The 14,362-nt window shown below is 62.1% G+C and overlaps 3 protein-coding genes across 3 annotated transcripts; 2 read left to right on the top strand and 1 right to left on the bottom strand.

The window, feature by feature from the left end:
• The first annotated feature begins 1,216 nt into the window (after positions 1 to 1,216).
• On the top strand, positions 1,217 to 3,569 carry PPP1R27 (protein phosphatase 1 regulatory subunit 27). The gene is made up of 3 exons (XM_082492004.1): positions 1,217 to 1,766; positions 2,878 to 3,028; positions 3,271 to 3,569. The coding sequence occupies exons 1-3, from the start codon at positions 1,580 to 1,582 to the stop codon at positions 3,392 to 3,394; spliced, it is 462 nt and encodes a 153-aa protein (XP_082348130.1). The 5' UTR covers positions 1,217 to 1,579; the 3' UTR covers positions 3,395 to 3,569.
• Positions 3,570 to 3,754: 185 nt separating this feature from the next.
• Positions 3,755 to 5,830, top strand: MCRIP1 (MAPK regulated corepressor interacting protein 1). Its single transcript, XM_082492005.1, has 4 exons — positions 3,755 to 3,885; positions 3,955 to 4,073; positions 4,190 to 4,288; positions 4,411 to 5,830. The coding sequence occupies exons 1-4, from the start codon at positions 3,878 to 3,880 to the stop codon at positions 4,473 to 4,475; spliced, it is 291 nt and encodes a 96-aa protein (XP_082348131.1). The 5' UTR covers positions 3,755 to 3,877; the 3' UTR covers positions 4,476 to 5,830.
• Positions 5,831 to 11,153: 5,323 nt separating this feature from the next.
• Positions 11,154 to 14,362, bottom strand: GCGR (glucagon receptor). Its single transcript, XM_082492127.1, has 13 exons — positions 14,221 to 14,362; positions 13,910 to 14,006; positions 13,711 to 13,818; positions 13,475 to 13,596; positions 13,294 to 13,400; positions 13,045 to 13,198; positions 12,820 to 12,979; positions 12,675 to 12,735; positions 12,350 to 12,419; positions 12,155 to 12,243; positions 11,896 to 12,034; positions 11,745 to 11,786; positions 11,154 to 11,658 (listed from the first exon to the last, which is right to left on the bottom strand). Exons 1-13 carry the CDS (start codon positions 14,269 to 14,271, stop codon positions 11,362 to 11,364), a joined length of 1,497 nt encoding a protein of 498 aa, XP_082348253.1. The 5' UTR covers positions 14,272 to 14,362; the 3' UTR covers positions 11,154 to 11,361.

Here is a 14,362-nt window from a genome sequence, read left to right as displayed (position 1 = left end):
CTCGTACACCAAGGCTGCTCTTGGTGGAGCAGGACTCCATCAGAGTCATCTTGTGTACACAGCTAATTGCTGTTCCAAGAAAGCAGGCTAAAAGCGTTCTGTCTCCACAGCAGATAGCTCAGCCTCCTATTGAACAGTGTTCTGTCTGATGTACCGACAAGCAGAAATGCTCAGCCAAAAGATCAATGTGTTTGCCAGAAGATGAACAAGTACAGCAGGCAGTTCTCGGGTGCATGGCTGACTGAGCTGTCAGCCTCACTGCTGGCAGGGGTTCAGGACAAGGGTCCACTGCAGGAGGGGCAGAGTGAAATCTGCGACTCCTAACACAGGACGGGTTTTTTTTTCCTAACGTACTACAGGGGAGTTCATTGTTCTGCCTGGACAATCCCCATCAGTACGAAACAGGGCACAATACGCCTGTGTATCTGAAATGACACAACTTTGATGGGAGAAAAGATGGAAGAGCAGTTGTTGCTTGAACCCCTGGCAGATCTGAAAGATTCCTCTGTAAATGGTACACTTTGGGCCTTTGACAGCTACAGCTGGAGACTAACGAATGCAGGAGTTGTCTGGTGGTGGTGCTATTCTTCAGCTGTTCTTCTGAGGCTGTTTGTAGAAGTCTGCCCTCACATAGCAGCTGGTTCTGAGTTGGAAGTAGGATGTTGAATGCATGGACCGGCATCATAGGCTTCTGGTTCTGTGCCTGCATCGGGAGCACCTGCAGCACTTCTGTCCTCGCAAGGGCACTGACAGTATCTAACATGCTGGTGGTGTTCTCCGTGCTTAGCAGTGTGCTGTCTCGCAGCCCTGCTGGGAAGCACAGCTCATTCTGCTCCTTTCAAGTCGTCTGATGCAACTACAGGAGAGTGACTTAGCTCTGAATGTATTTGGCAGCACAGCTCTGACACGTCTGCATTTGCTGGCTGGTCAGTACATGAGCGGCTGGTTCCCCTCACTTGGTGATCGTGCTTGTGCCTTCTCCCTGGCACGCGTGCATGTGTGCGTGAGGGCTTGCTGTTGGGAAGTTCTGTTCTCAGGCCCTTGGGCTCCTCTGAAGGGCTGTCCATGCAAAAGCAAGAGTAGATTTGACCCCTTGGATGGGCACATCAACAGGTGGGTGGTAAGATGAGACACCAACTTCTGCCTAAAAGTGGGAGGCTGCGGGCCTGGGCAGCTCGATTACAAGGTATCATGGCAAATAGGATGAGCTGCATGTCCTCAAAATAGCCCACAGGAGCCTATATAACACCATGCCCCTGGAGATCCATCAGTCCTGGGCCAAGGGCCTGCGGGGGAACTGTGTGTGCCCAGCGCCACCTCCTGCATGCGGCACGGGAGTGTAGGGAGAGCAAGGGGGACTGAGAACATCGACCCGGTCACAGGCACAGAGGGAGCGCAGCGCTGCGGGTGCCATCACACCTGCGTAGCGAGGAGGGAACCTGACAGGCAGAGAGGAGAAAGCAGTGCTTTGAGGCCAGCGAGTCGTAGAGCCAAGCACTGAGCAACTCCAGCTGCTCCTACAGCCCCCCATGCCTCTGCTCCTCCTCTTCCTCTGCAGTCTCTGAAGGCTGCGATCAGCATGAAGGACTATTACCCAGTCTCAATGCCCCGGTACAGTCGGTATGCCCAGAGACTGAGAGCCTCACGCACTGTGCGCTTCCCCAATGACGTCGTCTTTCAGGACCACATCAGGCAGGGGGACCTGGAGCAGGTGGGCAGATTCATACGTGCCAGGAAGGTGACGCTGGACACCATCTACCCTTCTGGTGAGTGCTGCCGGTCTCAGCAGAGCCGGAATCTGCATGGCGGCATGGCTCAGCTGGGCTGCGAGGGAGATGAGAGAGCTGTGCCACCAAAGCTGGGACGTGGGCCATCTTTGGGAAGGTGACAGGTTGGAATTGAGTCATTTTCCTCCCTAGCGAGGAGTACTACCCCCAACATTGCCAAGCGGGACCCAGGAGAGCCCCATGCCAGCACCCCAACATCTCACCCCAACAGCATGTTCATCGCACACTGTGGGAAGGGGGAGGCTCACCCCCTGGGTCCCTTCAGGGCATTACCGTGCCGCTGCAGCATGGTGGGACCTAGAAAAGGAGCCGTGAGCACAAACTGGTCTGTGGAGCTCTGGACGGGACAGTGGGGCTCCTGCCTTCTGCCCCAGCTTGGGGGAGGAGCAGGGGAGAAGAAAAGCTCTGCATTTTGTTCCTGACTCTGTCCATTTCTCACAACCACTGTTCTCTCTTGTGTGTATGGATCTGTGGGCTTGTGGCATTTATGTTTGTGGGAAAGGCATTGTGTTATGTTTGCACCCAACCTCACTAGCAACTGTTTAAGGAATGCCTTGATCTGACCTGGCTGGTGCAGAGCCCAGATTTCTCCCTTTCTTGTGCTTGGCTTCAGCTTCTGCTGTCACATGGCCATGGAAACAGGGTCTCAGATGACCCTGGGCTCCCTCCTATCTATACTGATTGCTTCATTACTTGCTCTGTAAGGAGCTTCTGAAACTTGGACAGAGCAGGACCCCGGAGACGCTCTCCTTGTGCCCCACATGAGTCCCGGCTGGGACTTGGGGCAGGCCGCTGGCCAGGAGGCCTGCAGGAGAGAGCAGCTCCTCCTCCCTTAATCTGTCTTGCCTGGCCCAGTGGGGAGGTGGGTACTACGCCATCTTAGAGAGGGTATTTATGCTGTAGAAGGGGAACAGAAACCTGTAGTGGCTCCTTTTGCTTCCTCAATCTTTGTTTCTTTCCCCAAACTCATCTCCCTGATAATGAGGGTTTGCTGACACCCCTCTTTCCGGGGTTGTGGACAACCTGCACTTGTAAACTCAACATCGAGACTCCTTCCCCTGTCCAGGGCAAACAAATCCTTTCCTTCCAGGCATGGCAGCCCTCCACGAAGCTGTGCTTACTGGAAACCTGGACTGTGTCAAACTCCTGGTTAAATACGGTGCTGACATCCACCAGAAGGATGAGAATGGGTGGACACCCCTGCACATGGCCTGCAGTGACGGCTATGCTGACATAGCCAGGTGAGCAGCACCTTGCCCAAGCTGTGATGGGTCACCCCTGTGCTGCAGGGCCCACAGAACCACAGCGACGGGGCTGTCCTGGGCTCCGGGCATCTTCTCCCAGGAGGGTGCCCGGTACCTGCGGTACATGCAGGTCTGCCGGGGCCTTACAGCTCCCCGCGGCTGCACCCGGGCATCGCGGCAGTGGGTCTGGGGAGTCCGGGAGGCGGCGGCCCCGCAGCTCAGCCCCATGTCTCCCGCAGGTATCTCATCTCCCTCGGGGCCAGCCTGGAGGCCACCACCGACGCCGGGGAGAAGCCCTCGGACCTCATCGACCCCGAGTACAAGGACCTGGTGGAGCTCTTCCAGGCCACCACCGTGGGCTGAGGCGGCACACGGCGAGGAGCAGGCCGCGGGGGGCCGGGGCGGCAGGGCCGCGCCGCGCCCGAGGGCCGGGGCCGGGCCTGGGCTGGGCCTGGGCCGGCGGCCGGGCGGGGGTTCGCTCGGTACCGCGTCTCGGGAACCACTTTGTACTTTTCCAATAAAGCATCTGGGACAACGACCGGACACCGACCACCGGGGGGCCTGCGCCGGGGCCGGAGCCGGGCGGGGACTGAGAACGGGCTGGGGCGTGGGCGTGGCCGGGTCGGGCCGGGGCTGACGCGGGGGCGGGGCCGCGCCTGCGCGCTGCGGCGCTTCCGTCGCGGCCCGAGGGCGAGCGGAGGCGGGAGCTGGGCCCAGGTGAGGGGCGCGCGTTGCCATGGCGACGGGCGGGGGGCGGCTCGCGGCCTAGCCCCGGCCTGGCCGCCCTCTCCTTTCTCCCCGCAGCCGCGCCGCGCCAAGCCGAGCCGCCGCCGCACCGACGACGCCATGGCCAGGTGAGCCCCGCCCGGCCCCGGGCCCAGCCGCGGCCCCGGGCCCGGCTCAGCCCCGCGCTTCGCTTTCAGCTCCCCCGTCTCCCGCGTGGTCTACAACGGCAAGCGGAGCGGTGGCCCGCGCTCCCCCGGCGCCGGCAGCGAGATCTTCACGCCGGCCCACGAGGAGAACGTGCGCTTCATCTACGAGGGTGAGCGGGGGCGGAGGCCGCGAGGCGCGGGGGGGTCCCGGGGGGACCCGGCTGGGGCCGGGCCCATGGCCCGGCGGTGCCTGAGGCGAGCGGCCCCATCACCCCTGTCCCCGCAGCCTGGCAGTGCGTGGAGCGTGACCTGCGCAACCAGATGGGTTCTGAGCGCAGCCTGGTTGAGGAGTATGTGGAGAAGATGCCGAACCCTAGCCTCAAAGGTGAGGGGGGACCCTCCCCCGGCTCTGCCGGCGGGGATGGCCAGCCCTGGGGAGCCTGTGCTGGCTTGGAGCGGGCTGCGATGCGGCCTCTGCCGCCAAAGTCTTTCCTGTCTTCCCTGCAGCGTTTAAACCTGTCGACCTGGGTGATCTGAAGAGGAGGAACACACAGGATGCAAAGAAGTCCTAAGGCGGGTCTTTCCTGTGGATCAGCTGGTCTCCTAAGGTCCTCAAGCAGATTTAATTTGAGATTTTGTGTTGATTTCCTCCTCTGGTCTGTGCTCCTAAAAGCCTGCGGGAGAGCCAGTCAGCTTTGGGGCTGGCTCTGAAGCTACCTGAAATCAAAGATGCTCGGGGGCTCGCTGAGGATGCCCAGAGCCTGCTGCAAAGGATTCCAGTCCCCCACTCATAGCTTTCTCTGGCCTCAAGCTGTCTTTCCTCTCTTCATGCTGGGCCCACAGATCTCCTGTTCTCCTTCCATCTCTGCTCCTGGTGCATTGAGTACATGGGGTCCCTGGGCCCTGGTGTGCGGCAGGGCAGAGCAGAGCGGCTGTGTTGTCGGTAGAGGCAGCGCTAGATCTCTGCTCCCTCCTGTGTACCCAGGATCCACAGCAGGCCAAGGGGAGAAGGAAGGAGAGCCAGTTCTGTCCTTGTTCAACACCCTTTATGCAGCTGACTGCTGGACAGGTCACACTCTGGCTGCTCCTTACTCCCTGGTGGAAGGGTTTAACCTGTACCTGGGCTGTGAATGCTTGAGACTTGCCAGAGCTCATAGGTCTGTATCCAAGGCTGGATTTTCTTTGTGCTTAGGTTGGGCCAGGTCCCTGTGGTGCCAGAGGTGGAGGCGCTCCTCTCTTCCTGCAGATGGAGAGAGATGGGGTGTCAGCACTGGCCCCAGCCCCAAGCGCCTGAGAGGTGCTTCAGAGTTGGGCTGCATTCAGCTCCCCAGCCTCAGTGCTCCAGCAGCTCCACAGGAGGTGGCAGCTGTGGGGGGCGGCTGGTGCTGACTGCATGGAGAGAAGCTTGTTGGCACCCTTGCCTGAGCAACGTTGTGCTGTTTTATGCTAACACCGTTTTACAGATGTGCAGCCTTAGAAGAGATCTGGCCTCCACAGCTGGCAGAAATGTCAGTGCATGGGGGCTGCCGTAGTCGGTGTAACTTGCACCAAAGGGGGGGCTTTCTTGGGACCCTTGCTCCTGGCAAGGCTTGGGTGGTTTCTGCATAATCAGCTCTGAGTGAGGGAGAGTGACTGTGCCATCCTCGCCCATCTGAGCACAGCAGCCATGCTGGCCGTGTCTCTGTACCCCCAGAAGACCATGGGGAGCAGTGGGAGCAGCTCCCTGCCCGCCTGTGCTCTGAGCTGGTGGGGAGGGGGCTGCTGGGGACTCTGCCCAGCGCCAGTAGGCTTTGGGAGGGGTGCAGGGGGGAGTTGTGGCTGCCATTACCTTTCCTTTGTTGAGTCATGTAGCTATGCTGTCCCCCTTTTTTTTTTTCTGTTGTCTGTCACTTGAGGAGTGTTGTAAATAAAAGCTGGTGTCCTTTTGGCTCTGCCTCCCTGTGATGCTGCCTGCTGCAACCCCTGCTCCGCAGCTGCCTTGGCCGGGCGCAGGGCTAAGCCATCAGCTATTCATCTCAGTGGTTGTGCCTGGCGGTGGAGCAGTGTGCAGGACGCTGCCTGGCCACTCCTAACAGTGCTGGTGTGCCGTGGCCGGCGTTGTGCTGCAAAGGCCTGGGACAAAGGGTTGTCTCAGCTGCGGCATCCCAGCAAGCTGTTCCTTGCCTGATCCCCCTGTGGTTCCCGGCTGCTTGTGTCCGCAAAGCTGCGCGTGCCCGCTGCTCTGTTGGCGCTGGCCCGTGTGTGCTTGCAGCCTGGCTGGGGCAGGGCCCTTGTTCTTCCCTTTTTCAGACTTCCAAAATGTTCCTATTTTGTTGCTGAAGCCCTGTGTTTTCCATTTTAGACTTCAGTACTGGCAATAAAGGCCAGGGCTTTATGTCCCTTTTCAGGCCTGACCAAGTCCTAAGGCAAAGTAATGCAGAGAGCAGAAGCTGCCTCTTACTTTTATTTCTTTACTTTTTTCCAGAAGGGATCTTGCCCCTGCACTTGCTCTGGGCTCTTAATTTCACCGCAAGCATGTGCAGCCTGGTGCTGCTTGCTGGTAGCACAATGCCTTTGGACTCTGGCAACCCTCCTGTGAGCCAGCATCCTCGGAGCTGTTGCTGGACCAAAGATTTAAATGTTGAGCCTATTAATACACTCGTATCCTCTTCCCTCCCCTGCTTTAATGGCATTTAAACTATACTTAGCGTTGCTAGAATTTCCCCTCAAGTGCATCTCTTTACACTTAGCCATGACCCTGTTTACCTCCCATCACCAAAGCATGCCTGGGGCGTGCTGCCCGGTTCTGGCACAGTGGGATGGTGACTTGGCCCCTCTTGCTGCCGACTCTGCCAGAGCTGCCCCTGGTCCCGCTCCCTCTGCCTGGCACTGCTGGGCCCTGCTTCTACCGCAGCCTGCGGGGAGTTGGTGCCCTTGTGGGAGGAGGGGCAAGGGGTGACAGTTATCACTGTCATGGCCCCTCTTGTTTGGCTTTTCCTGCAGGACACACCCCGTGGTGTGCCCTGTGTCCAGGGAGTGTGGAGCCGAGTGGGAAGCCCTGGCTGGAAGCCCTGAGTGCCTCTGGAGCTGTGTGTTCTGGGTCTGCGCATCCCGAGGGGATGGGAAGGGGCTCCGCTGGAGGAAGGGGACCTGTCCCAGATGGCCGGAACCCCTGCACCTTGGGGCTGCCCAGGGAGGGAGCGGTGCGTGGTGCAAGGGGAGTGGGACAGTGCTGCCAGCGTGGGCAAGCGCTGCCCCGACATTCCAGGAGCTGGCCACACGCTGCCGGCGCAGCCGGACTGCAGCAGCTCCTGAGCAGCTCGTCTGCAGGTCGTGCATCTGTGCTGCGGCTGGCTGGCTTGCTGCTTCGATGGCCAGTGCAGTGCCCACTCTCCTTCCCCAGACTGGGCAGGCTGCTGTCTGCCTGCTGTGGAGCCTGGCACTGTTCCCTGCGGCTGGGCACATGCCGCAGACCTTGTCTGGGGCCATTCTGGGGCCTGCAGCAGTGTCCCTGAGCCCAAGGGGTTCCTGCAGCCCAACCCCTCTGGCCTCTGCCTTGTTTTTCTCTTGGCTTGAGTGCTGCAAAGCCAGAGGCGAAGCAGTCGCTCAAACTCTAATGAAATGTCATACAAAAATCATTCCATAAACAGGCGATTTTTATAAAGACTAATAACAAACCACAGGGGTGAGGGCGGTGAGGCGGCGAAGGAGAAGTGTGGAAGTCAGGTGGCTGGGGGGTGCCCCTGCAAGGGAGTGAGGCCGCAGGCCAGAGAAATCAGGCTGTTTACCTATAAAAATCGAACTCAGCAGGGGTTTATTTTCGCTGTGACTCGGATACGGCGCTTATCATTAGATTAAATGGTGGGAGGAAGAGAGGTATGTGTTGTATCATTAAATTAAGCGGTGGGAAGAGGGGACGGCAGCAGGCAGAATCTACTTAGAAGACCAATTTGCAGTGCTCAATTCCCTTGATAAAGTGGGAGTATTCCTGCGAGGCGCTGCAGCCCCGGGGTGCAGCTGTGGGGGTGCCACTGCCCAGGCGGGCCGGGGTGGGCAGCGGGTGGTGATTTAATGGTCCAGCCCCACACCGTGCTGTGGGTTTGGCCCCACAGGCAGGGACTCGTGCTGCAGCTGAGTCTGTCCTCTGCCCCCGGGCACCTCTAAGGAAGAAATATTTTACTTTACTTAGGGTGGTGAGACACTGACCCAGGTTGCCCAGAGAGGCAGTGGATGCCCCATCCCTGGGCATATTCCAGGCCAGGTTGGACAGGGCTCTGAGCAACCTGATCAAGTAGAAGATGTCCCTGCTCAAACCATTCTGTGATTCTGTGCCTGGGGCATGTGCGCTGGTGGCAGCACTTTCGTTCCGCCAGTCACGGGGACTGGGCAGCTTCTGTTGGGCAGCCGAAGGGGGTGAGGGGGTGTGTGGGTGTGGGTGTGTTGTGCTGGCTGAGATGTACCCGGGGGTGTAGGGGTGCAGGTGGTGCTGCAGAGATGTGCACCCCGGGGTGCTGTCAGGGTGCACATTGGGGTGACACCCACTGCGGGCAGTGCCAGGACACAGCAGTGTCCCTGGGGCGAGGGGCAGGCACAGGCAGCTCCAAGCCACCCTCATCTTGCCAGCCCTGCCCCACAGGCACCCACTGTGCATGGAGGCTCTGCCCTCAGCCCTGGGTGCAACCAGAGCCCTGCAGCTGGTGGGCATGGTGGCACAGGGGCGGTGGGCTGTCCCCTGCCAGAGACTCTCCGCAGAGATGGGAAAGGATGCTGACGGCAGTCCCGTGAGAGCCGGCTCCTTGGCCAGCGCTGGCCCTGCTCCCGGGGGCTGCGGGCATCCTGCTTCCTCTCCCTTGGGTCGCAGGAGTGGTGCCGCCTCCCGAGGAGGGGCCATGCCCAGCAGTCCTGGGGAGTGTGCGGGACAGCCGCTGGCCAGGGGGACAGCCAGGGCACAGGGGCTGCAGGCTCAGCCCCGCAGCACAGGCACTGCGCTGGCTTTGGGGTGGTAGCCGGGCTGGCAGTGGGTGCTACGGGACCTGCTCTGGCACAGGTGGGCACCAGGCGCATGCAGGAGGCTCCCGGCCACCAGTAGACACCGTCCCTGCTTAGGGCTGCACCTGGTGCTGCCAGCTCTGACCCCCCACCAGCCCCTGCCATATGCCTTGGCCCCCTCAGGGGGGACAGCGTGGGCTTGGGGACCTGCCACCCCTGACGCGGAGGCCTTGGAGTGCCGGACCCAGCCTGGGGACAGGATGGTGGGACATGACAAGGGGCTGTGGGGGGCACATGGAGCAGTGCTGGAGGCAGCTCCACGTCCCCAGAGGACACAGGGTGTTGTCACAGGGACACGCCATGGGCAGGGGCTGGCTTGGGGTCCCCGAATGGTCCCTGTCATGGTGTGGCAGACATGGGGTGCTGGTGCTGCACATCACCCCTCCTGGGAAGGGTCTGGGGGTCCCTGTGCCCTCAGCACTGTGGGGCCAGCGGGGCGCCACCATGTCACCGGGGATGACAGTGGATTGTTGCCATGGCAACACTGGAGCAACAGGCGCAGGGCCCGGCGCCACGCGATGACCATATTTACCTTCCCAGAAACCGCTTCGTGCTCCAGCAATTTGCCTCAATTAGGCTTGTTACCACGTCAGGAGGCCACAGTGACGGCAGCGGCCATGGGGGCCACCAGCTCCACAGCGCTGGGCAGGGTCCATCCCTGTCCCCCTCCCCATCCCCATCCCTGCACCTGGGGGCCCAGGCAGACCCCGACCCCTGTGCTGCCCTCCCCTTGCCTGCTCAGCCCCACAGCACCACTCCCCCCCCCAGCTGCGTCCCTACAGCATTGCTGCCATGGGCTTGCAGCCTCCGGCAACACGGCCCAGACCCCTCTGCCCCACATCCCCGCTGCCTGTGCTGCACCAGTCCCTGGACACGAAGTCCCCACTTGGCTGGGGCAGACAACGAGTTGTCACGTAAACAGAGGAAAATTACTGCGTGCTCAGCCCAGCACTGCTGCTGGAGCCAAGGGCTGTGTAGCTGGGGCCGGTGCTGCGGACATGCCCTCCCCATGCCACGGCCAGCCCTGATGACGCCCTCGCAGTGGTCTGGGACCCCACCACCCCCTGGGCAGACAGCATGACTCCCGCTGTCCCTCGTGCCAGCCGGCGTGGGTGGGCAGGGCGGTGCGGGTGATGCTGGGACAGGGTGGGATCTGGGGGGAGGCAGCTGCCCACCCAGCACTTCTGTTTATTGTGTGAGGCTGACGGTGGTTGCCGGGGCATGGTTCTAAGTGCTCGCCCCGGTTGTCACATCCTTTGTGCTGGGCTGCATGTGGGCTCCGGACAGCTGGGGACCATCATCTGCTCGCCTGGCCACGGCCGGTGATGGGCAGTGCCCCATGCCCAGGGCCCGTGGGGTGGCCGGGGGTCGCGGCAGGGCTGGCTGGCTGTCCCACCACCAACCGTCGAGCAGGGTGCCGCCGGGGAGGTGCGCCTGGCTAATCCCTGCACACCAGGCCATTGTGGTGCCCAAAGCTGCGGCATCCAGGCTTAGTGCTCATGTGTGCAGCACAAGCCTCTTAGGGTGCCAGCCCGCTGCGTCCCTCCCCTCTGCGGACAGCCAGCCTGGCCCGCTGGCACGGGGGGACCCGCAGCCCCACACCCCACGGCACTGCTCTTGGTGCTCAGTGCTGCCAGTGGCTGCTGCTCGGGCCCGTGGCCTGGGCCACTTCCCAGGAGAGAGGGGGTGCAGGCGGGCAGAGCCAAATGATTTAATTAAGGGCTCCTGGCAGTGAGAGGACAGAGCCGATTAGCGACAAGAGAAGAGTATGTGCTGGTGGGGAGCTGGAGCGCCGGCCAGCAGTGCTGCAGTGGCCACTGCCTCATGTCTGCCTCATTCACCTGTGTGGGGCTGTGGGGCAGGCAGCGGGGCCATGGTGCAGGCAGCGGGGCTGTCTTCTGATGCAGCCCATCCGTGCTGGGTGGCCCAGGCCCCCGCCATGGCTGTGGCCATCACCTGTGGGTGCTCACGGGTAGGGTCGGGGGGTACAGCGTCCCCACACCCCGGACACCCATTCTGGACAGAGAGGCGCACACGGAGCTGGCCCTGCAGCCCAGCAGGGGCCCACACCTATTTACAGTTATGACAGATAAATTACAGCACTGCGCAAAAGGTCTCGAAGGCGCACAAGGGCAGCACCACAGGACAACCCCCACCCACCCCACCCCCCACAGATCCCCCTGCCCCACAGATCCCCTCCCCACAGAGGTCCAGGTCCTGCTTGCCACGCTGCTCCTGCAGCCAGCCCAGCCGTGTCCATCGTCTCGTGCACATCTGGCACAGTGCAGCGTCCCCACTGGGGCGGGTAGGGTCCCACACAGCCTGTGCAGCACCCAGGAGGACGGGGCTGGGGAGGGAGGTGGCGGCCTCCCCACCCGGCTCAGCCTGCGGCAGTGGAGCTGGCACAGCCCTCCCGCTCCAGCCGCAGGCTCAGAAATGGCTCTCGGCTGTGGTCTCGGGGAACTCGTAGCAGTGGTGCCGGTCCCCCAGGGCGAGGTGCTCAGCAGTGCTGCGGCTGGTCCTCTCGAGGTAGTGGGTGCTGGGGCGCACGGCGCCTGGGCTGCGCCCCAGCCCGTTGGCACAGCCACTCACCAGCTGATGCTTCTCACAGGTGTTGCCGGCACCATTGCGGGCACTGGGCGCGTGGCTGTAGGTGTGCTTGTACTCCTCTGCTAGGTCCTTCCCCAGCTTCCACCGCTGCCACCTCTTCAGCAGCTCTGCCTGCACCTGTGGGCAGCGGCCGTCAACATGGCCCCATGCCCGCCGGCTGCCTGAGCCCCCCCCGCTGCCCGATCCCATGCCGTCCCTCTCACCTCCTTATTGACAAAGCAGTAAAGAATGGCCACCAGCATCCCCTGGGCGGAGGGAGGAGAGGCACATGGTCAGACCCTGACCCCAACCCTGGTCTGGTCCCTCCCGAGACGGAGGGTCCCCATAGAGGGCCTTGTTTGGAACTGGACTCACCTGGAAGGAGCTCAGAAAGAGGTCAAAGAAGAGCTTGACGTAGCGCAGGGTGCCCTGGGCGTGCTCGTCCGTGATGAAGGCAAAGACCACCTCGTGGATGCCCAGCAGTGGGATCAGTGTCAGTGTGGACTTGGCCAGCCTGTGCAGCAAGTGTCCTGTCAGCGCTGGTGTCGCGGGGTGCGCGCACACACACACACACACACGTGCACCAGCCTGGGCACCACGGCCATGTGGGGCTGGGGCTGCGCCCATCACCCACCTGAACTTATAGTCGGTGTAGCGCATCTGGTGTGCGCGGAGCTTGGAGACGAGGATCTGGATGATGCGGATGAAGATGAAGAAGTTGATCTGCAGTGGAGTGGAGTGAGCCATGAGGCGCAGGGCAGCAGGCGTGGGGCCCTCGCAGACACAGAGTGAGGGGCTGTGGTGGGCAGAGCCACAGCCCTGGACTCACCAGAATGGCGAGGAACACGGGGAATCGAAGGATCCACCAGAAGCCCATGTTGTTGTTGGTGGTCCAGCACCTGCAGAGGGGTGGGAGGGGGACTGCCGGGCAGCCCCTCAACTGGGCAGCTGCCAGAGCTTGGAATGGTGTCGGCAGCCCCAGACAAGCGAGCACCACAGCCCGACACCCTGCTCCTTGCACAGGGTGATGGCGTGGAGCCTCTCTGGGGCTGTCACACTGTCCCCACCATCCCTCAACGTGTCCCACACGTACCCGCCCATCCACGCATGCCTGCAGGCACTGCTCACTGCCTGTTGCAGGGGCTGATACTTACTGAATGTTTTCATAGAGGAACTTCACGACAACCCAGGGGATGAGGAACAGCATGGGCGCCCCTGGAGGGGAGGCGGGCAGGGGGCAGGTAAGGTACAACAGGGAGATGGAGCTGGGGGACAGGGAGCCAGCCCGCCTGCACTCACCCCAGCCGAGGCACAGGTAGAGGGTGAAGTAGCTCCTCTCAGAGAAGACGGCCACCACCAGGAGGTTGTGCAGGTAGATGCCCTCCACCAGCAGCCAGCAGTAGTTGGCCACGATACCGTACTGCATGAAGACCGTGGCCGTCCGGCAGCCTGCGGCTGCCTGTAAACAAGGGTCAGGACTGCCACACCACCCGCACCCCCATCCCCGCTGGCCCTGCCGCTGACCTCGTCGCTCAGCCAGATGTGCACGTTGTAGTCGTCGATCTTGTCGCTGTAGTGGGTCTTGAGTAGGGCGTCAATGACCAGCACGGAGACACCCTTCAGGATGAAGGAGGCGAAGAGGTTCATGTGGATGTAGTTCCTCATGCAGTGCAGCTTGCTGCGGAGGCGGGGAGCTGCCATCAGTGCCTGTGCCCAGACCCCTGTCATGGCCCCCCACGCCCCCCAGCCCGGCGGCCGTGCCTGCGCCCCTACCTGAAGCCCAGCAGGATGGCCAGGGCGAGAAGCAGCGCACACAGTGACACTGAGTAGCCAACAGTGTACATCACCTTGAAGCTGCCATAGGTCTTGGCGAATTTTTCCTGGCGAGGGAAGGAGTGAGTGAGGGGAGGGCAGGGCAGGACCCCCACAGTGGCTGCCCCCCTGCTCTGCCCACCTGCGCCTCCAGGTCCTCAGCGTCGAGCTCGCACTGCGTGGCATCGCGCAGGGACTGTCCCCGGGGGCCCGTCACCCACTGCCCGTCTGGCCCGCAGGTCTTGAAGACGTGTCTGTGCTTCACTGCAAGGGGAGTGGGCGATGGGCTGTGCCAGGCTAGGAGCCACCATGGGGGCTGTGCACTGGCCCAGGCATGACACACACACGTGTATGCGCACACACACACACGGCCATTACCTTTCTGGTACCATGGCAGGAACCAGGGGCAGGGGACGCTGGCGGTGCTGTTGGGCAGTGTGTCGGGCCAGCAGGAGAACTTGTCAAAGGTGCGGTTACAGACCAGCTCTGTGGAGGGATGGGAGGTGACGGTGCCCTCGGCCTGGCCCCACACCGGCCCCCCTCCCCCCGTCCCGCTGGGACCCTGCGCGGCTCTCACCTGTGGGTGCGGGCAGGCGGCTCATGTTGTGGTGGCACTCCTCGCTGTATGCCTTCCAGCTCTCGAAGAGGAAATCCGTGATCTGGGCAGAGGGGCCCTGGCGGCACCGGGGAGTGTCACCCACGACCTGCCCCGTGCACCCACCATGCCGGGCATGGCAGTGACCCCGGTTCGGGGACTGCCATGGGCAAGCACAGGCTGTGCCATGCCACTCAGTGCCATGCTGTGCCGAGGGGCTGCCGTGGGCAGGGGTGGCTTGGCAGCAGCTTGGGGACAGGCAAAGGGCCGGGTGCGGGGTGTCCCATCCTCACCTGGCAGCAGAGCAGCAGCAGCAGGAGGCTGAGGAGACATGGCTGGGACATCCCTCTGCCGGGCCACAAGCCGCATGGGGAGCAGCACAGGGTGCTGGGTTTCCTACCGGCCCTCGGCAGCTCCTCTGCCCTGGCAGTGAGG

Source organism: Vanellus vanellus (genome assembly GCF_965231255.1).
Source record: "Vanellus vanellus genome assembly, chromosome: 17".
Taxonomy (NCBI): domain Eukaryota; kingdom Metazoa; phylum Chordata; class Aves; order Charadriiformes; family Charadriidae; genus Vanellus; species Vanellus vanellus.
This window is presented reverse-complemented; position numbering and strand designations above follow the sequence as displayed.